The sequence below is a fragment of the Oculina patagonica genome, chromosome 10, assembly GCF_052425735.1.
Source record: "Oculina patagonica isolate OP01 chromosome 10, crgOcupat, whole genome shotgun sequence".
In the NCBI taxonomy this organism is placed as follows: domain Eukaryota; kingdom Metazoa; phylum Cnidaria; class Anthozoa; order Scleractinia; family Oculinidae; genus Oculina; species Oculina patagonica.
Genome location: NC_135767.1, coordinates 15,513,976 through 15,534,961, shown reverse-complemented (window position 1 = coordinate 15,534,961; position 20,986 = coordinate 15,513,976). Strand labels below are relative to the sequence as shown.

Below are 20,986 nucleotides of genomic sequence, written 5' to 3'. Positions count from 1 at the left end.
CTGCGATTAGAAACCGCTGTCTCGTTCCCAGTGCCCTAGCCTGTCAGATGCAAGATGGCGGCCGAAAGCGGAAATTCTAAGGTCAGTTTCTTGCTCTTGCTAATTTATTAATTTCTTTATTGTCACTTCGATCGTTCTAATTTTAAATTGAATTTTGATTACTGGTAAAGAATATAACCAGAAAACTTAGTTGACTAGCATCTGATATATTTTTGGTGGCAAATTTTAAAAATATAAAAGGGGAAAAGATCGAAATTTTTGGTCACGGCAGATAAAAATTCCGCACATATTTTTCTCATGTGACTTGACTGAATAAGACTGAATAAGACGCATAAACTCATTCGTAATTATACATCCAGTGTTTCCATCTTATCCTTCAGCAATTATGATTGCAGTCAGTCAGTCACAAAAATCGTGAATAGAACGAGACTCGCATATCTGCATGCATAATTAATTATTATTATGTACTATTATGGGGTATATAAGGCCCGGGGTATCCAATCGAACATTCAGTAATCGAACTCGATCGAACACCAATCGTTCGATTGGGTTCGGTAATCGAACATAATCGAACTCACAATAAAATTTGGTCAATCGAACTCAATCGAACGTTCGATTACCGAACAGTGAACAATCGAACTTAATCGAACGTTCGATTACCGAACAACCAACAATCGAACTCAATCGAACGTTCGATTACCGAACTCCTGTTTGTTTATACTGCGTACATATTGTTAGCCTGCGTGGCCGGCGTTCGAAGGGGAGGGAGAAGGGAAGTTCGAGCGCGAAGCGCGATTGTTTGGGATTCGCGCTCAAACTTCCCTTCTTCCTCCCATTCAGACGCCGGCCACGCAGGCTAACATATTGTACGGTGCACCGTTCCCCTAATCCTATTTTGGCGATTCGCCATACCCCAGGATAGGACGATTGTCTGCACAATAGCCGACAATAGAGACGCGACGTTAATTCTGCAGCGATTGATTTCAAGAGCCACGGCTGGGGCAGTCGAACAACGTACTCGTCCGAAACTAAAGTCAATTTTGCATGCAAGTTTTTTGCTCATTGCGACGATTTCGATCTTAAGAAAAAAAATCGTTTTACTTCTTCACTTGTTATTTTTGTCATCCATGTTTAATAGTAAGCACTTCCTCCAATGTAATTGTTGTCATGCTGGAAATTGCTCTTCTCCTGTTAACGCCGCTTTTGGCCGCCCTTGAGGGCTTGGACAGACTGATGGCGGCAGCGTTTTGGCTACTAGTAATGATTCTTCACATATTGAACACAACTGCCTGTGTTGCAGTGAATGAAATGGTGCAACTTTTGTTTGAGTGTAACGGTGAAAATCGTGGCAGAAACCATATCCTTCCTTCTAATATACATAGAAATGTAAACAATAGTGCATTTCAGTTATTTTACCGTCGTTTTGTTCTCTTCTACCACATATATTTTACTTAACATTGACATTCAGTTCGATATTTGGACGTTTTTATATTTATTTCATTCAATAAAAGTTGATTTTGATTAGTCCTGCGTGATTTACTTATCAAGAGAAAGATTCCGAAGAAAATCGAACCCGATTGTGTTCGATTGTGTTCGATTATGTTCGATTGGTTCGATTGGTGCGAAAATCGAACTCACAGCAAAATAGATGTTCGATTTTGTTCGATTACCGAACCCAATCGAACGATTGGTGTTCGATTGGGTTCGATTGATTTTTGGTTCGATTTTGTTCGATTGGATACCCCGGGATAAGGTAGGTAACCTTAAAATCAATTAATTAAAAAAACTTACTGTCACTAATCCTCGGAGACCCAGGGGCAGTTAGTCGGGGTGACAGGCAGGTCATCAGGACGATGGAATTTTCGAACAAAGTTTACAAACAAGAGCAGGCCCGAAAATCCCGTCGTCCCGATGAGCATTCGTCGCCCCGACTAACTGCCCCTGAGTCTCGGAAGATGACCGTGATTGAGCTTTGTGTCATTACAGTGTTCTTTATTTCCTTCAAATAGCCTTTATTTATTTGACAAATATGTTGTTGTTGTAATGAAGGGTAAATTTTATTTGGTCTTGGTGGTATTAAGAATGTAGAGGGGTGGGGGGGGGGGGTAATGATTCTGTGTCATCACACTGTTTTATTATACTTTTTTCTATGTCATTTTTTATACACTGCTACCTTTGCAGGGATTAGGAAGGCCGTGCACCATGCGCATATGGCACATAAAACTACGAAATTGCGCATTAAAAAAGTACTTACCGGGCCTGTGATGCGCCCAAGCCACAAAACAGCTACATGTAGTAAAATATACACTTCTTTTGAAAAGGATTTTAATTTGTAAAATTTTTAGTTTAATAACGAAAAAAAAAGCGAAAAACCATGGTGCCTTCGTTCTTTGATTCGCGTTTGCTTCATTTTTGTCCCTAGATCCTTAACTCGGACTTTTTTGCAAACAAGGCTCTTGCTCAGAGTTCCATGCGCTTTCAGTGTTTTCGTGTGTTTCCGTCATTCCAATAGGCCGCTTTGAATATATTTAAGAAATAACTCTTAGGACTTTGCCTCATGCTACAGAAAGCGGGAAAAGCTCCAGCCAGATGGGCCATCAAACTGATGAATGCAGACCTAATTTTTTGTAATTGCAATCACTATTTATAAAAAAATAATACAATAATTACAAACAACTGCAACAATCATGTGTACACTTTATTATTATAGAATATTGTATTTGTTAGTTACCATAATGATCTCTTTATAGAGTCAGTTTGTGGAGAGGGCTGTACAAGTATACAAAGAATGCACCAAAGCTGCTTCTGTAACCAAAGCAAGAATATCATTCCTTAATCAAGATTCCAAATCTGATAGAGTTGAGCTAAACATCACCTCCCAGTGGTCACAGCGGGATTTGGAAAGAAATGAAAATCGTAATTTTCAGAGAAGCCACGTTGCAAGTTGTGAGACAGCTTCAGGGTCTTTTCATAATATTAAAGAGCCTTTATTTCCAGTGGAAGTTAAAAATCTGTAAGTGTTAGAATTGTTAATCATCAGTAATTATGTTAATGATTTTTAGTTTACTAAATATATATTTATTAAATTACTATTTAACAAACACCGTAAAATTCTAAAGCAACAGCAACAGGTTTCTGCGACAAGTCGCTCCGTGTTTATATTGAATCAGAACAAGCCACTGCGACAAGGTGCTTGACATGCAGCAAATTTGGAAGAGTGGGAATGTGAACTATTTTTTTAATTTAATATGCAGAAATACATGACGCCAAGTCATTGGTTAATTTATATTTTGTCGCAGCGACTTGTCACAGAAGGCTGCACACGCTGGGGCAATGCTGCTTTTGCTCATTTTGTCGCTGAGTTCAGGCGCACAAATTCAAACTGGTTTGAATTTCTGCGACTGATCGCAGCGACAAAATTTTGTCCCAGCGACAACAATTGTCACAGAAATGCATTATGTCACGCGAGGAAAAATGTTGTGCACAGCAACTTGTCCCTGTGACATGTTGCAGCGACTTGTTGCTTAGTGTGTCCCGACCTTAAAAGTTAACCCTGGGTTTATATTTGCTCAATGTCCATTTTGTGTGGGCTTGGGACCAGGGAGCAGCCGGGGGGTGGGGGTGGAGTAGTGGGGGCTTGTTTTCAGATGGCTTAACAGTGGCGTAGCCAGGGGAGGGTTCCAGGGGTTCCGGAACCCCCCCCCCCCCCCCCTTCGGGATATCGCAATAGCTAATTCAAGAGAAAAAATATATATGCGTTGTTGGTCGGCAACAGCACCGAAGCAATGTTGAAGCAGAATCACTCAAGGAGTACTACAAAAGAGCGCTTACAATTCCTCTGCTAGATTACCTTATCTCTGAGATGGATTCATACTTCGACCCAAACAATGATGCTGTGATGTCTTCCCTCCTGTGCGTACTACCAGCCTTGCTTGTTTCTCAAGAAGGAAACTCTGTGCGAGCTGCCATCCAGTACTATCCAGATGATGCAGATGTGGAGCTTGCCTGTTGGCGGCGAAAGTGGCTAAGTGCAGATCAAGACCTACCAAACAGTGCAGTTCAGGCCTTGGCATAATGTGACAGCGATTTTTATCCAAATGTGCACAAGTTGCTGCGCATCTTGTGTAAGTTGCCAATTACTTCTGCAGAATGTGAGCGATCGTTCAGCACATTGCGCAGACTAAAGACATACCTGCGGGCTACAATTACCAGCGAGCGAGAGTCAGGACTTGCTATTATGAACATACAGTACAACAGACAAATTGGCCTTAATGCAACAGTCGACATTTTTTCACGGAAGCATCCACGGCGCCTACTTCTGGCTGATACACTAGCTGACTAGTGAGTGACGGTACGCCAGGAGTGAATGGTACGCCAAAAAAATTACCTGGTACGTGGGATTTTGAGCTTCCCTTCTTAAAAATACTAGCTTCAATTGACGCTTAAATTGCTAAACATTTATGCTCAGAATCAAGGAGATGCCATTTCTGGGGACCGCAAATTTGAAAATTTCCCGGGGCGCATGCCCCCGGACCCCCCTAGAGGAGGAGCCTCCGGCGCTCGGTTTTACGTTCACAATTACAATTCACATTTGGAAACCCCTATACAAAAATCCTGGCTACGCCGCTGCTTAATCTTGGAGGCGCTTATCTTTGGAATTTTACTGCAGTGCATTAGAAAATATAAACTGGTACAATATGCAAAATCAACAACATTCTCACATTTTAAGTCTTGATCAATGCCTGTATTTTAAAACCTTCAAGATGTTCTTTTTCCTTTAATGTAGACAATTAAGTAGTGTCTCGCCAAGTGGACAGCTGCAGGCCATTGTGCGAAAGGTTCCAGGAAACAAGGGGCAAGAAGACAAGCAATTTTTAGAGGTAAATGTACATGTAGGGGAAATCAATTTCCAATTTTTTTTTTTCAATAAGGAAGTGCGTGGGTTACATCATGGCTCAGACAAGACTCAGACAAACAAACCAAAACGGTGGGCGGTTTTCCCAAAAAATCTTTCTAAAATAGCCGGTGTTCCTAAAACACTTATTAAAAGGAAACTTCGCCTAGATTCCTTTTATTTCTCTCAGAACACACTGATGTTTTCTTTCTATTTTTAGACCTTGCATGCTTCACTATTGGAAGGCTGCCACAACCTGGCATGGACTGTGTCAACCTGAAACTAATAGCATTATAGGCCATTTTTGCACTTGTCAGATTAATTCATTTTTGCCAGACCTACAATGAAGTTCATTTTCATACAGCTACACAATTCTGTTTATTTATAAATGATATCCAGAGCTGTGCTCTAGCAGAGTGCCATAGGTGACAATTTAGTCTTTGTTTTGGGCGACTTGAATTACTTTGCTATCATAAAATAATTTAAAGCTTTTTAAAGCTGGGCAACCAAGATTTCTTACATAAGGGCCAATTTTCAGGGGTTAAGAGCGGTGCCTTTGGGCAAAATTGCCGGCCAATTTAGCAGTTTTGGATTTTTTATTTACTGTAGATTGACATCTTTGTTTATAATGCTACTTTTTATGTTTATTTGGTGTTTATTAGATTTGGTCTACTGGTAACCTCGTCAAGAGTGTTGATGTCCTGGCTTGTGAAAAGCATGGGAAAATTTGTGAGGACTGTAAGTACATTATCTTACTATAAATAAATTAAGGTTTTTACTTTTTTTTTCTTCTTGATTTGTGTTTCTTTTTCTTCAGCACAGTTTGGTTGTTTGGCTTGGTCAGCCTCAGAAAAGTCTCTGTTGTTTGTGGCCGAAAAGAAGTTACCAAAAGCTGTTTCATACTTTGAAAGACAGAGCCCAGGTATGTGTTCTTGAAAGGATATATACCTGGGTCATATGTAGTTTAAGTTTGTTATCGGTTCTTGTCCTTGCTCCAAGGGTTTTTCTCCGGGTTCTCCGGTTTTCCTCCCTCCTGAAAAACCAACAATTGCAATTTCTACCGGTAATTCTCAAGACCTAGTAGATAGAAAACCTGCATGAAAACCAGCTAGAGCTGATGTTACTTCCTCTCTAAAAATAGTAATTTTGGTGATATAAACAGGCAATTATTTTATTCATTGTCCAAGTACTTATAAGAAGGGGTGTGCTTCTCTTTGTTGATTTATTTAATATATATCTTTAAAATTATCGGATGGCCAAATTAATTTTGACCAGTAGTTGGCTGCCACTTAGTTTGAATAACAATAAAAATTTAGTAATAAATTATTAATATGAAAATGATTATTTTTTGTTTTGTCAGATGTTTCATCCGACAAGCCATCGCCAGAAAAGGTACTGAAAATTATGTGCATATTAATACTGATCATAATTTTGACTTGTTGGTTAGAAGTTTTCAATCTTTTCTCTTCCTTTTTTTTTCAGGGAAACAAATTTGAGTTTAAGGATGACTGGGGTGAACAGTTGGTTTCTAAGTGTTCCCCTGTGCTTGTTGTCTTTGACATAACAAGTGAAGAGACAAGAGTGCTGGATGGTATACCTGATCACTTGTCTGTGGGACAAGTGAGTAAAACAACATACCTGGTAGACGGAATCCGTCAGGAAACCGAGTAATATTAATTATTGTTGGACAAAAATTGAGTACCAGAATAATTTCAATCCTATTGCATTATTTTCTACCCTTTTTAAAAGCTAAAGATGTAAGTCGTTATCTGTGATATCAGCAACAACATTTTTGATCGGAGCCTGAGAAAATAAATTTCAAAGTTCACAAGAACAGTAACACAGAAGTTCCCAATAAGATGTAAATAATTTTGGTACATAATTTTGTCCAATTAATACTCCTGGCGGATTCTGTCTAAATTTTACTTACAATAACGTTACTTAACACTATAGGCATGTAATTACCTGCAGCAGCTCTTATGCCATAGCTCTTAGATCTTTCATCACCCGAAATATTAGTCTACTATTAGCGTAGACGTTTGCATCCATTGCAGGCCTGTGGAACTGTTATAGGCACGCAATGTGTGCAGAATGCCGAATGCATGGAGATAACAGCAGGTATAGACCTCTGCACGCTTTGCAGACCTATGATACTATTGTAGTCATCCAATGTTTGCAGAAGGTACCACACACATAAAGGGTTCTAATACCAAGCAAATACCTTTGGCTGTTGTGAACAAAGTAGCCATTTCTTATTTGAGTTACAACTGACTTGATCTGTAGATTGGCTATTCACTAAATTTTTGGTGGCTTCTTTCCACCTTTATTGGAGTGACTTCATTGTTAGCTTTTAGATCCCTTTTCTAAAAAGTGCAGAGGAAATTTCGGGTGATGAAAGATCTAAGAGTTATGGCACTCAATGATGGATACAAATGTGTTGAATGAAAAAAAGGCTTTCCACTTACAGTTCCTCTACTTCAAATTTAAACTCTGCTTACATATTCAAACACGTTAAGCGCTAGCTTCATTATCAATAACACTCATCCACTTCACTTTGATGGAGGCTACTAAACTTTTAGTGAAAAGTCAATCCACAAATCGCATAGATTGAAGCTAAAATACCCAGTGAATTTAAAAGGTAAACATCAGAATGTGTTGAATGTGTTGATTGGTTTTTCCTTAGGCCTGCTGGGGTCCAGATGATAGCAGTGTCGTGTTTGTGGGTTGGTTTCATGAGCCTTACAGACTTGGGCTGATCTACTGTCCAATGAGAAAGTAAGGATTGCTTGTCAATAACTGTCTTTCTCCTTATTCGCATTGCAGTGATATACACAGGTGATGGTTTTCTTAATTCTCCTTCCTCCTTTTTTTTCCAGGAATGCTTTGTTCTCTATTTCATTAGATGGAAAACGTCTAGGTGAGCACGATAGATAGCTAACAAACAAATAGATGAATCAATGGACGAACTGACGGACAAACGAGAAAGCTAACCAACTAACAAACGAACGAAACGAAACAAGCGAACAGGCGACGGTCGAACGAACTAAATGGAATAATGTTTTTTTTTTCCTCCGGAAAGCTGACACATTAACAGTTATACTCATTAATCACTTTTGATCATTTGGCCAAGGAATGCCTGAGGTACGGAAAAGACTTTGTTGTGATTTCATTTCGTTTGCTGTTACTAATTTTTCAGTGGCCAATTTCCTTGTCAGAATCCACCCTTGTAGGACCTTTACATGTAGACAAAGCATTAACCACCATGTCTAAAAGTATCGGTAATTCGTTCTTTAGTTGCTTTTAACCTTACAAAACAAGAGACGAACGAACTAACGAAGGGGGAGCAGGGATGGCGCAGTGGTGAGAGCGCTTGCCTCCCACAAATGTGGCCCAGGTTCGATTCCGGCCCGGTGCCATATGTGGGTTGAGTTTGTTGTTGGTTCTCGCCTTGCTCCGAGGGTTTTCCTCCGGGTTCTCCGGTTTTCCTCCCTCCTGAAAAACCAACATTTCCAAATTCCAATTCGACCTGGACAGAGGACCCGCATGAAAACCAGCTAGCGCTGATGTGGCTTCCTCTCTAAATATAGCAATTTATTTATTTATTATTTATAGATGATTTTTCCTTTTTCTTTTAAAAAAAGTTGCTTTAGGAAATCAGACATCAAGTACTTTGCAAATAATTATAAGAAACTTAGTTATTAACATTTTCATTGTATTTGTTGCATTTATTTTTATTCAGAACAGCTTAGTGACATAAAATATGCCGTGCATTCACCTCGCTTCAATCACAACAAAGATAAGCTGGTAAGGTATATAAGAATGGTCGGTTCTGTAAAGATGAGACGCATCTAATAAGACTTGTTGCATTATGTTGACACATTCGTGTAGTTGAACAATCCAAAAAAACACGCAAACTGCGGTGACAACCATTACGGACAAACGCATTGTTAGAAAAAAAAATAGACCTTTAGTTGACGTTTCGTATGCTTCTACATACATCTTTAGAAATAACCGTTACATGGAAGTACAACTAAATTTAAATTCGAAAAACAATAGGATTGACAAATGACGATCTGAGCTTTCTTCATATTGATCGAAATGAGGCCGCTAAAACACTTTTGTGAAACAAAAACTAAGAACATGCTAGTGTTTTCTGAGTCTCGCGGGGGGTCCATAAATGTGCAATTTATTTTAAGGCTTCGGGCGCCTTGCTTCTTTTGGCACATTTTCCCTAAACACGAAATGCCTAGCGGTCTCTTTCTGTCGGCAAACTTTAGTCGCTTTACAATAAAATGGGCACTGTCGGGTCTGGATTCAACTGTTTGTCTTAGAAACCGAAGGGGTCCATACTAACAGTAAAATGACTGAAAACCGACAGGGACAGGAGCAACACTAGGTGTCCATCTTATTAAGTTGTCCGTTAAGAGAGAGTTAAAACCGATGAAGACCAAAGACCGTCTTGATTTCTAAAGTTTTTTTGTTAACATTGTATATTGTATTCAGTACTTCAGTTTTTGCCCTTCCATGACTGCAAATTCGGCATTTTTCGCAGAGTGTTGACTGTTAGTGTACTATAATCATAATATTTATTGGTAGGTTATATTCATTCTAATCGAGGTTAAATTAATACATATACATAAAAACGTTTAAAAACTCTTTTTTTTTGCTGCTGAATGTCTTTCTTTTGTTTACATTCTCATCTAGATTTACATTGCCTTGGATGTTGGCGGGGCACATTGTAAATGTGGAAGACTAATGCAGGTAGTTAGAAATCGCCCTTTACAACGTGCGCGTTAGTTCTGCCTAGCTGACATTGTGATCTCTTCAAATGGATTTATGAGTGCTAATAATTTCTTGTTTATTGATGGGGAAAAGAAAATAAAAAAGAAGGGGGGGGGGGGGGGAGGTGTACTTATATAAGAGAGCCACGAGATAGCAAGCCTTCAGCTGTTCAGGAAAGTTCCCTATCTCATTCCAAGGCCCCTTTCCTCATAAAAAAGCCTATTTGATAAGCATTTTTAAAAAGACAGCCTAAACCCCTTTTGATCCTCAAATGGCAAGCGCTTTATGGTTAGAACACCTTGAAATCTGACTTATAAATTACCATACTAGCAGTTATGTGAGTACATAGAACTGCTAGTTTTACCTCCACCCCCCTGCTCAGCCAGTTTTGTATTTTACGCTTTAGTATGACTGGACTACGAAGACTACTTCCACCATCATTGACGTTGTGGACATCCCAGAGAGTAAGAACATCGCTTTTGTTTAAACCTGTTCCACCTCTCTATTACGGACACTTCCTTGTTTTGACACTTCACTTGGTCCGAAACAGGCCAAAGTTCATATTAGCTCTACCTGTGTAATAGGGACACCTTCATAATACGGGCACCATTCTCAGCCCCTTTTGGTGTCCGTGTTCGTCTAAAAAACGTCAGACTGTAGTTGATAGGAACGAATTGGCGAAGAGCTTTTGCCGCGCTTTACAAAATGTTCATGACACTCGTGCAACCAATCGCGCACTTTTCCAGCCAATCAGAGCAGAGAAAATGTGTGCTCAGCCAATCAGATGCAAACAGTGATTGGGCTTTTCCTGCGCTTACAGGGTCTCCGTGTTGTTACACTACTGGCTACACAGTTAGCGTTGATCGTTCTGATTGGTTTATAGTAGCCTTTTGTGCTGAGTTGTGATTGGTTCTCTGGCAACTTTCAGTTTAGTTTAGTTTTGCGTCTCAGTAAATGCGCTTTTCAGTTTTCAGCCAAAGCTTCTTATTTTTGCAGAAGGCGGATTTCCTGGAATTTACAACACGCTTCTGACTGACAGATGTTGGTCGAAGGATGAAAATAGTGTCATCCTTAGTACCGCATGGAGAAGTTCTAAGGTTGGTGTTAATCAAATGCCTCGCTGCAGGCATAACTTCACGCCATTTTGCTACGTTTTTGTGTATTAACTTAGCCAAAGTCTACACACTCTTATAGACCATAGAAATCTCGTCATAAAATGTTGAAACCTCAAGTGAAACAACAAGCCGCTAGGCGAGTGGTTTCACCACAAAGGTTTGGACATTTTATGGCGTCATTTCTATACTCTATGTGTGTGTAGACTATGGAAAAATGTGGTGGAAAATTTACTGGCGAATTAGATGAAAGATCATTGCGAAGTCGCGCGCACGTGTGCCAGTTCGTAATATCGAATGTGTTGCTCTTAAGGCCTTCGATTGTGTGGGAAATATCGTCCCAAATGTTCCAGTTGACATTTCACAACTTGCCGGATTCTGGTTTTCTCAAGTTTATGAAATAACCCTAATGTTGCGGAACATGTTACGTCATTTTCATGATCTATACTCTCATCGACCATATATGCATACCCCTCGACCAATAAGCGCGCGAGAATTTTCTGAGCTATTGCATAAATTCATTTAAATTATGATGCACAAGATCGCTTTAAGTAATTTTATGTCGGTCACGACCTGCCAAATGGAGTTGTTAGTTATTTGTTTTAACTGTTTTTATTCCAGAAAATCATTCTTGTGAATTGCAAGGACAAGTCGGTAACAAATTTAACTAATGGTGAGTTACATAGCTAACTTTATGAAAGGTAGTTTGTATCAGTTCTTGACACGTAACGTTTTTTTTTTCTTTTTTTTTTGTCTTTTTCACTTGTACGTTTGTAATACAATCTTGGTTATCAGAACACACAGGACAGAGATAAACATTTCTCAAGCTTCTTGCATTTTGCCTTAATATAATATCCGATTGTTTAGATTTCTCAGAAGTTGGGCAATCCCACTTTCAAACAGAAGAAAAACAAACCCACTACTGTTATAAATTTGTAGTCGAAATCTTTGTTTTTTGCTCGACTTAGTTTCCAATTGCTTTTTGTTAGTCCCCGGATCGTGGAGTCTTCTTGATGTAAACAATGATGTCATTTTAGCTTCATACGCTTCACCAAACTGCCCTGCTAAATTGGTAAGTAACTGATCTCAATGTTTCGCTTGTATGTGATTTCTGTGGGTACATTTATTTGTAACACGGGGTAGCCTAAAAAATCTGTTCTATGCGAGTGAGGTGCTTGCTTGTGTTCGAAGGGGAAGAATTCCATACTGATGACGTAGTAGTGCTAAGCTCCGTCTGACGTTTCTGATTGGTTGTTACGCAGTTGACATGTCCCGTGCACACGTGACAACCAATCAGAGAAACTGCACCGATTTCTATAGGACTACGTCATCACTATGGAGCAGGGGGGGGGGGAAGGGTCGGGGGAGACAATTGACCGCGCGATAAAAAATACTTCTGTTTTCTGAATCTAAACAGTTTGATAAATGTCGAGCTGTGCCTTCACAGAAACGCTTTATTCTCTCCTTCAGATGGTAGCGGCCTTACCAGCTGTCGTCCCAGAATCTGGCTTGCCCTGGATGCAAGTAGGTACTGTTAAAAACTTTCAAGTTCATTTGCTTATTACAATGGCAGAATACAATAGACAACCGCATTACATTGCAGTAGAACGCGGCGCGTAAGCCTCACGAGGATTTAGGGAAGCATGTAAACAAGTAAAGTAAATTGTAACTAAGTATTTTTATATCTAATTTGTGCATATGTACATTTCGTTTTTATTTTGTATCTATTTTTATAGTTGATGTGATGTCGTAAACGATTTTATCAACTCAATAAATGTAGATGTAGCCAGTTGCCCTTTTTTAATTACGTACTGTAAAACGCACGCACGTAGAGGATTGAACACGGTCTGCACGCAGGCAAAATACACTGAATAAAAGTGTCAGCCCTTGTCTAGTAGAGGTGGCTGCTGATAAACTGACTTTTTTAGATTATTTTTTAGGGAGATTTCGACCGTCTTTAACTATAGGTTCAATTGTAGTACTAGTAACGCGCCATTTGGTCACCTCCCGGTGCACTTAGTACAGTGACTTAACTTTCATTCTCATCTCAATTTCATTGTTAAATTAAAATCCGTGAAATATCTGAATTCGTAAGCTAATAATAAATCACCAAAGTATTTAAAATTAGATGTGAGTTATTCTGTCATTTTCATTTTTTTCTATTTAGCTCAATCGCAATGTCAGAACCTTGAAAATGAAATCACGTGGGAGGTGATGTCAGTTGCACCCAGCGACGATTCTGGTAAGTTTTAAGCCCTTCGTGTAGGTTAAAAAAGAAAAGAAAAGAACAAGGTTATTTTTCTGAAGCATGGATGCCCACGATCAAAAAACACAACAACAGGAGAACTGTGCGACAGCGGACCGCTGAGGGAACAACAGGACACAGAAACAGCGAGGATCGAAATGCACCAATCGCAGCTGTTGAAAACCAACCAATCACAGCGCAGCCGCATGCTTTATAAGTTCACGCACAACCAGTCGACCTTATCGCCTGATGAAGACTAGCAGTGTGCAGTCGAAACGTCGCGATCTCCATCACACGTGACTACGTCGTGAGAAAAACGAAAAATACTTTATTATTGTACTCTACCACGATGAATAACCACAACATTTTTTACGATATTAAGGTTATTTTTGCTTGTTTTAAACCAATATCACACTTCAAACGACGAGGTGGCAGTCTTGTGAAAGAAAAAAATTACACATTTAATCAGTATTTGAAAGACTGTAAAAGTGGCTTTGTTTTCTTTACTATAGTTGTAGCGGGAAGTTGAAACGTTAACGGTTTGCACAAAGCCCCTTGAACTACAAGCTTATTTTCTCATTCTCAGAAGTGACGTTTTGTAAAAGAAAGGGAAAAAAAGGGAAAAAAACTGCTGATGTCCGTCAGCCGTGGTGTTTAATCTCTCTATAAGATCCCTGCGTTTTATATTGTAAACGAACTTACCGTGTCAAACTAAGCAATTGGCGTCTAGCGAGCACCTCGGTGCGTGACTCAATTTTGGTGTGAGGCAGTTGCGTGATGAGACGCATCGCGTGACACAACGTTGATATGAAACGCAAAACGATGCCCCTCAATGTATCAGCTTGCGTGACACAACACAGCGCGATACATTTTCTTACGTAGTTCACCGCCCTGTATCTTCCATCCTCTGTCGCGCTATTATTGACTGCTTATTGATGTTTCGTTCCAGATTTTAAAGATGAATATGAAGCCGTGCTCATAAAGCCTGTCTTTAAAGACGATACCAAGCCGCCGTTGATAGTTTTTCCACATGGAGGACCTCACACGGCTTTCACATCGGATTTCTTTATCTACAATGCTTGCCTTTGCAAACTTGGGTTTTCGATCCTCAGTGGTAAAGTATGATTCCTTGCCGTAACCCGTAACGCCGCATGCAGGGTTTACACCCTTCTCCCCACCCCACTGCTTAATGCATGTAAAGATCCCTCCCCCCCATCTAAGGGTCGGGTAGGAGCTGTTGCAAGATTCTGCATAAATGACTTGCTACCATTCGAGAGAACAATAGATCAAACAACAGGAGCAATGTCCCTAGCCCCCAAAACAATGGCAACTGCTGCTCTAGAGGCTCAGTAGAAAAACAAGATAACGAGAGCTCTCCCCCCCCCCCCCCCCCCTCAGACTCCCGTCAAGTTTAACCTGTTAAAGATACCCCTTATATTATGTTAATTACCCGAGTAGGTAATACTTGACTTTCTGTAGGCCCCCTTTGTAGTTTATACTATCTAACTCCTTGAAATTATCCTATCCCCTTATATATCCCCCCTGAAATGTATGGTCTCTGTGACCAGGCTAAGCAAGAGTTCAATCCATGTTTTCTGTTTTTAGTAAACTACAGGGGATCCCTAGGGTTTGGCCAAACACCCCTTCATTCCCTACCCGGGAACATCGGAACCCAGGATGTCCAAGACGTTCAGGTCAGTTTCAATATTCCACTGACTCTTCAATGTAATTGTGCGTGCGTGCTGTCAAGTCTTTCTAATAACAACATCTTGTTTGTCTCTCTTTTCAGCGCGCGGCTACCAAGGTTCTTGAAAGCAATGAGTTGGACCGTTCAAACGTTTTTATTATGGGTGGATCCCACGGGGGATTTTTGACAGGACACCTAATTGGCCAATATCCGGTAAGACTAAAGTATTTCTTAATAGTTGTTTTTGATTGGTGATGCCTGTATACAAAACATAGAGTTTTTAACTTTTTGACATCATTTAATTAATATTTTTATTGTAAAGCGCCGTGGGCAATAAATGGATTGTGCCGCTATAAAAATACTTTTTATTTATTTTATTTAACATTTTTAACTGTTCTTTATACCCGCTGAAGATTTCTCTCACGCATTGCGGACCTATTTTTCTTTAATTGTTCCGTGCTATAAGCTGCTCTCTTATGATGTCATTTATCCTTTGTTAACCAGGAATTCTTTAGAGCTGCTGTAATGCGGAATCCTGTAGTTAACGTGGCTGGTAAGAAGCATGTTTCCATTACATCCAAATACAGTAAAAACCCGCGAGTAAGAACCTATTGTTTTCAGGTTAGCCTAAACAGGTTCTTAGTAAAGGGTTACTAGCACAAATTTAGGCTAATTAGGTTCTAAATAGGCTCTTAATTCCTGAAGAAAAAATTCAATGTTGTTATAGAGATTTTAGTGGTATTCGGCCTTTTCTTGTATAACATTTGCATACCACATAGTGTTTATGTAAAAATGAAGCAATAATCATATCACACTTTCCCAAAAGTATCTAATTTGCAAATTTTAGCCTAACAGGTTCTTAAATGTTAGGTTCTTACTCGCGGGTTTCTACTGTATACCATTGTCTGACTTTCTTATACTTTATCAGTCAACTTTCTTTTATCGGACACCTCTATAAGGCGGACACTTGGCGTTCGTCCCGCCCCTGTCGTTTTTCAGTCATCATACTGTAACTAAACTGCCTATAAGACGGACACCTCTCTAAAACGGACAGTTGGAGCTGGTCCCGTCGGTGTTCGTCTCAGAATTAAGAGTTGACTGAACGTACGTGAACAGATGTGATTTGTAAATTTAAACTATCCAAAATTTTCTTAAAGTTAGACGAAATGTAAAAATCATGATGATAGATTAATTGGGAAGAGAAGCACAAAAAAAGTGATAATTGAGAGGCTAAACATGACGTTAACGGCAGACGGCAAACGGCAAAGATAACTTCTGATTTTGAGTTCTTTTCTTGTAATCCATAAATAAAGCACACAAAAATGGAATAGCGTCGGCAAAAGTTTCATTTTTCCGTTTGCCGTTTGCCAAAAAGAACAGAAAAGGATGAGATTGAAGATTGAGGCACACTGCAAGCTAAATTTCTAAGTATTCGCAAACTGTGACACAGCTCCCTAAAAATACGTGGAAATTTTACCAGAGTACTTAGTGTCTCGAAAATTCCTTTGCCTTTTGAAAATTCCTTTAACTGATTGCAAACAATTCATATATATAATTATACAATTCTCTATTTATCTGATAAATTAATATTTACTTTTGCTCTATTTATAGTCATGTCGAATATATCGGATATTCCAGATTGGTAAGTTGATAGGGTCGATTTAAACGGCGTTCATAGTACGTACACATTAACACTGGAACATGTTGAGAGGAAACATGTTTAGAGCAGTTTTCACTTGGGCGTCGAAAGTAATTCGCGTTTCCATTGGTTTTGCACGCTAAGTGATTGGTTTAAACTCTCCCGCCACTTTCTTAACCAATCAAAAGTAAAGCCAAAACCAATCGTGATTCACTCGCGCACGTTTTCCCGCGCTTTACGCCTGCTACGTGTATTTGCTTCGAGTTTTGATTGGGTTACTTCGAGTTTACTGGATTGTCTGAGTTCTTTGTGATTGGCTAAAGTGACTACTTTGGTTATTGTTTTACGACACTCAATTGAAAACTATTCTAAACGAAACATAATTGGTTCTATTAATGATTAATTATATAATTATTTAATTACTTTTTTATGTATTTTAGGTGTTATTTTGAAGCAGGAGGGGAGTTTCGGCATGACGTCGTACCGACCCCAGAAACTTTTACCAAAATGCTTGACAAATCTCCAATTAGCCACGTGAAGAAGGTAAGCCACCAAAAAAGCGTTTTGTTCTTGTTGATTAGGTGTATGTTATGTGTTGTTTGGTTACACGAAGTATAGCGCAGTTTTCGTCCGAATATGTGAATGATTTCCGTGACTATTTTCTATGAGAACGTTACGTAAGCATAAGTCACGCAACATCTTCGTGGAGAACTCAGTTATCCGTATTCTGCTTTAAAAAATGTGAACGGGAGGTCCCAGTTTTAAAGTGAATTTCCAACCACTTGCAGGTTAAGACGCCCACCTTAATAATGCTAGGAGAAGAAGATCTTCGGGTTCCTCCTAGCCAAGGAAAGAGTTTTTACAGAGCTTTAAAGGCTCAAGGAACTGAAGCAAGGTAGGGATGTCCGACTTAGAAATAAACTATTGTCTGAAGTTTAAGAACCAATGCGTTGTGGACAAGTGCAAGTGAAAACATAGGGCGCTTTCCATTCGACCAAAAATTCTGGTTTGAGTTTCCGGAAAATTTCAGTGGCAAATGGAACAGCATTTTCCAACTTTTCCGGTTGACTGCACGGAAGGCAAAACAAAATTTGCATATGATCAGGTTGTGCGTCTAATATGGAAATTTCTACGGTGCATTAAATTAATGCTTTGTGGCCGGTTTCCTGCACGTATAGTTCGATATCTTTGCAAATAAAAAGCATTCCGAGCACTGAAAATAAACGCCATGAATGACATCGTGGCCACAAATGCAGGGACCTTTAAAAAGGCACACTAAAAGCAACGAAAACGTCGCCAACCCAAAAAGTTTAATGAGCAAAACAATGGCGAAGCCTACACGCGCGTTATAAATATTTGTACATTTCTTTGCTGCCGCCTGCAAAACATGTGTACATCAACGAAAAACAACCGAGTTCACCTGAATTTTTTTTGTTTGGAGTTTCAAGAATGCTTCCTTAACACATGTAACTGCTTTCAGCCGCACAAATCGCTAAATTTTCTGCCGAAGGAACATAGGCTGAGTGTAAAATGGTAGCTTTTTCCAAAATTTCCGGAAAAGAGGACAACCTCGCAAGGTAGACCCAAATTTTCGAAAACAATTTCCGGGAACTTTGATTTTGCTTCTGGAATTTTCGGGGTTTTCGGTTGAATGGTTCGCATTTCGGAAAGTCAACACTTTCCGGATTTTCTGGAAACTTTCCCAGGAAATTTCTGTACCATTCGTCCTCGTTCCGACATTTCCGGAATTTTTGGTCGAATGGAAAGCGCCCATAGGTTACCTAGCCCAATAAGCTCCTTTAATTTGAAATACATTGTGGGTTGGCCAGTTTGTTTACGGATCGAGCGGTCTGGGTTCTGTCAAATTGTTAGGAAATTCTGAGAAAGTCCTGCGAGGTAAACTGCGATGGGCTAGCATTCCAGCCAGGGGGGAGTAGCAATACTCAAGTCCCTTTTTGCTACAGGAACCGAAGATTACAGCGACGAGAAAGGTTTAATGCGTATTTCAATAAGACTGCATTCGAGCTGAGTGGCCCATCAGGCTGTTTCCTATTCTAGTTCCGTATTATGAAGCGGCTAGGAGTATTTCTATTCCCCCTGGAGGGAATGCTAGTCATATGAAAGTTACCCCCAGCTGTAAATTCGCCGGTTCCCATTTATACACCTGGTTGGAGAGAGGCACTGTGAGAGTAAAGTGTTTTGCCGAAGAACACAACGCACTGTCAGGCCAGGGCTCGAGCTCGGACCGCTCGATCCAGAGTCCAGCGCGCTAACCATTAGGCCACGGCACCTCCCACATGTGTATTTCAATAACTACCCCTAAGAAATTGGTAGATTATGGAGTCTGTTTGCAGTTAGTCTTGCCCTTATCGATCAAACTTTATAACTACAACTGTTCTGTCTAAATTAAGTAACTATGCGAAACCATAGCAAGCCCCGCCTTTACCGCCCTCCACCTCGTTTCTAAGAAGCACTGTCTCCATTAACAGCCCTTTCCCCACCCCAGAAGGAAATCAAGCGCTCCAAACTTAACTGCAGGAACGTAAAATCAATAGCATGCATCAATAGCTATAGCATGTTTGATAGCATGCTGTGTTGTATAAATAGAAGAGCTAACAAGTAATGTTGTAATTATTTTTTAGATTATTGTCGTATCCCGATAACAACCATCCTATCGCAAAAGTGGAAGCCGAGAGTGATGCATTCGTAAATATCGCAAGATGGTTCCATGTTCATTTACAGAAGTAACTCCAATAAAGACAAGCGGCATGACAGAGTGGCGAGCAACAAGAAAACAAAAGAACGAGGAGATTTGGTGCAAGCCTCGTGCCCATTCTTCCTGTGCGACGACATGCGTCTTGCAGTCGTCTCTTTGCGTGCTCATTTCCCCCCCCCCCTCCCTCCCTCACTGATGACGTAGCGCTACAGATATCCTTCCTGTGTTTCTGATTGGTTGTTGCTCCGTTTTGAATTTTTGCGCGCAAGTGACAACCAATCAGAGACAATATACGGATTTCTATATAGTTACGTCATCACTAGAATTTTTCGAGTCGAATCTCAATGCCTTTACATTCAAACTAAACTGTGGAATTCTTCTCGGATCAGAAGCCCAATCGTGTCTCACAAAATGACTTATTTTTCAAATCCCTATTTTTCATAAAATAAACAAAACTGTTAATAAGTGTCAAGAAAGCTTAGAAAGCTATAAAATATACAATAATAGAGTGGTTTGCACTTGAGTGTCGAAAGTAATTGGTGTTTGCTTTGGTCTTGCATTAGTACGCTTAAAATCTAGTGCCACTTTCTCAGCCAATCAGAACTAAAACCAAAACCAATCGTGTCTCGCTCGTGCACGTTTTCCTGCGCTTCGTACCGGCTTCATGTGTTTTGATTCGAGTTTTGATTGGTTCACTGAATCATTTGTGTCCTTTGTGATTGACCAGAGTTATGCAGCTAATTACTTTGCTTTTGGTGTTACGACACTCAATTGAAAACTGCTCTACCTGGAAGTGATAGAATTTCACAAGACAGTTAAGTTTAATAATATGATGGTTTCAATTGACTGCTGTTACACCAAAACAGTCGCCAGTCACAAGACAAGTGCATAAGAACACAGTGAACCAATGAGAACTCAAAACAAATGCACGTGACTGACGCCAAGCGCGGGAAAACGCGTGTGGGCAAGTCGTCATCGGCTTTGGTTTCCCATCTGATTGGTTCATTAGGTGGCGCGAGTATTTTAGCCAATCACAAAGCGTAATAAAACGGAACCAATTAAGCAATTTCCAATTACTCTCAGCACTCAATTGAAATTCGCTGTGCAATTAAAGACATGTTTTCTTTGCGGAAAAAAATCCCATCCTCTCGCCACAAATCATTCGTTCTTTAATTATATTGCCATGTGCGTAATTATTGAGGGCCATAATGGTATCCCTACTTTCATGTTACGTGTAATTTACCCTCATTAAATAATAGTTAAAGTGAAAACGAAACTTGAGGAATGAGTGTGTTTAGGTAAAAATGAAACAGGCTTTGATATTTCAATTATTGGGAGCATCTTTTTCCTAATCTTAAGCAATTTTTAATTCAGAATACCCGGGGTCTGAGTTTGTGTCAGTATTCTTCGCTTCCACACATCAGGAAGTGTAGAACTAAGTAAAGAATGACAAGGGTGACATGTCCCTGGATCAGGTCGTGATACTCGAAGTGTACTGAGAACTAAGTTAAGAATGACAAGGGTAGCATGGCTGTAGTAAAGGTCTTTATAACCCCTTGTTTGCCAAAGTATTCTGCACTTCCACACAGAAAAATCTAGAAACTTGGGATTTCATGGCCAGTATTGGGCAAGGCTCTCTTAATTAGCCGGCAAAGCGTGTGCACGAGAAATGGCCTTGGGGACACGGGGCGGGGCCTGAGCACGTGAAACGAGGGGTCCTTGTCTTCCGCGCGGATACAAATTCGTCCCCAGGGCGTTTTTCCTCAATGAAAAGCGCCCTGAGGAGGATTGGGTTCGTGGAATTCTTTCCTTGACTCACAGTGAGCAATAATTACACTTTTCATAACTCATGTTCTCTGTTAGTCCAGTCCCTGAACTCTCCCAAGTTCCTCCAAGCAAAACTGCAATCTT

At 39.9% G+C, this 20,986-nt stretch overlaps 1 protein-coding gene across 2 annotated transcripts; it reads left to right on the top strand.

Moving 5' to 3' along the window:
- The first annotated feature begins 46 nt into the window (after positions 1-46).
- On the top strand, positions 47-20,356 carry LOC144629008 (acylamino-acid-releasing enzyme-like). Of its 2 annotated transcripts, none has more exons than XM_078487152.1 (25): positions 47-81; positions 2,757-3,013; positions 4,787-4,880; positions 5,557-5,632; positions 5,712-5,816; positions 6,255-6,286; positions 6,377-6,514; positions 7,578-7,669; positions 7,771-7,811; positions 8,634-8,698; positions 9,599-9,655; positions 10,083-10,140; positions 10,673-10,773; positions 11,410-11,461; positions 11,778-11,860; positions 12,259-12,316; positions 12,956-13,030; positions 13,983-14,147; positions 14,639-14,727; positions 14,823-14,933; positions 15,225-15,273; positions 16,332-16,362; positions 16,800-16,902; positions 17,148-17,254; positions 19,002-20,356. In XM_078487152.1, exons 1-25 carry the CDS (start codon positions 55-57, stop codon positions 19,105-19,107), a joined length of 2,172 nt encoding a protein of 723 aa, XP_078343278.1. In that variant the 5' UTR covers positions 47-54; the 3' UTR covers positions 19,108-20,356. The 2 variants fall into 2 exon arrangements, with proteins under 2 accessions (XP_078343278.1, XP_078343277.1); XM_078487151.1 differs by having other exon boundaries at positions 49-81; positions 2,751-3,013.
- Positions 20,357-20,986: the final 630 nt, after the last annotated feature.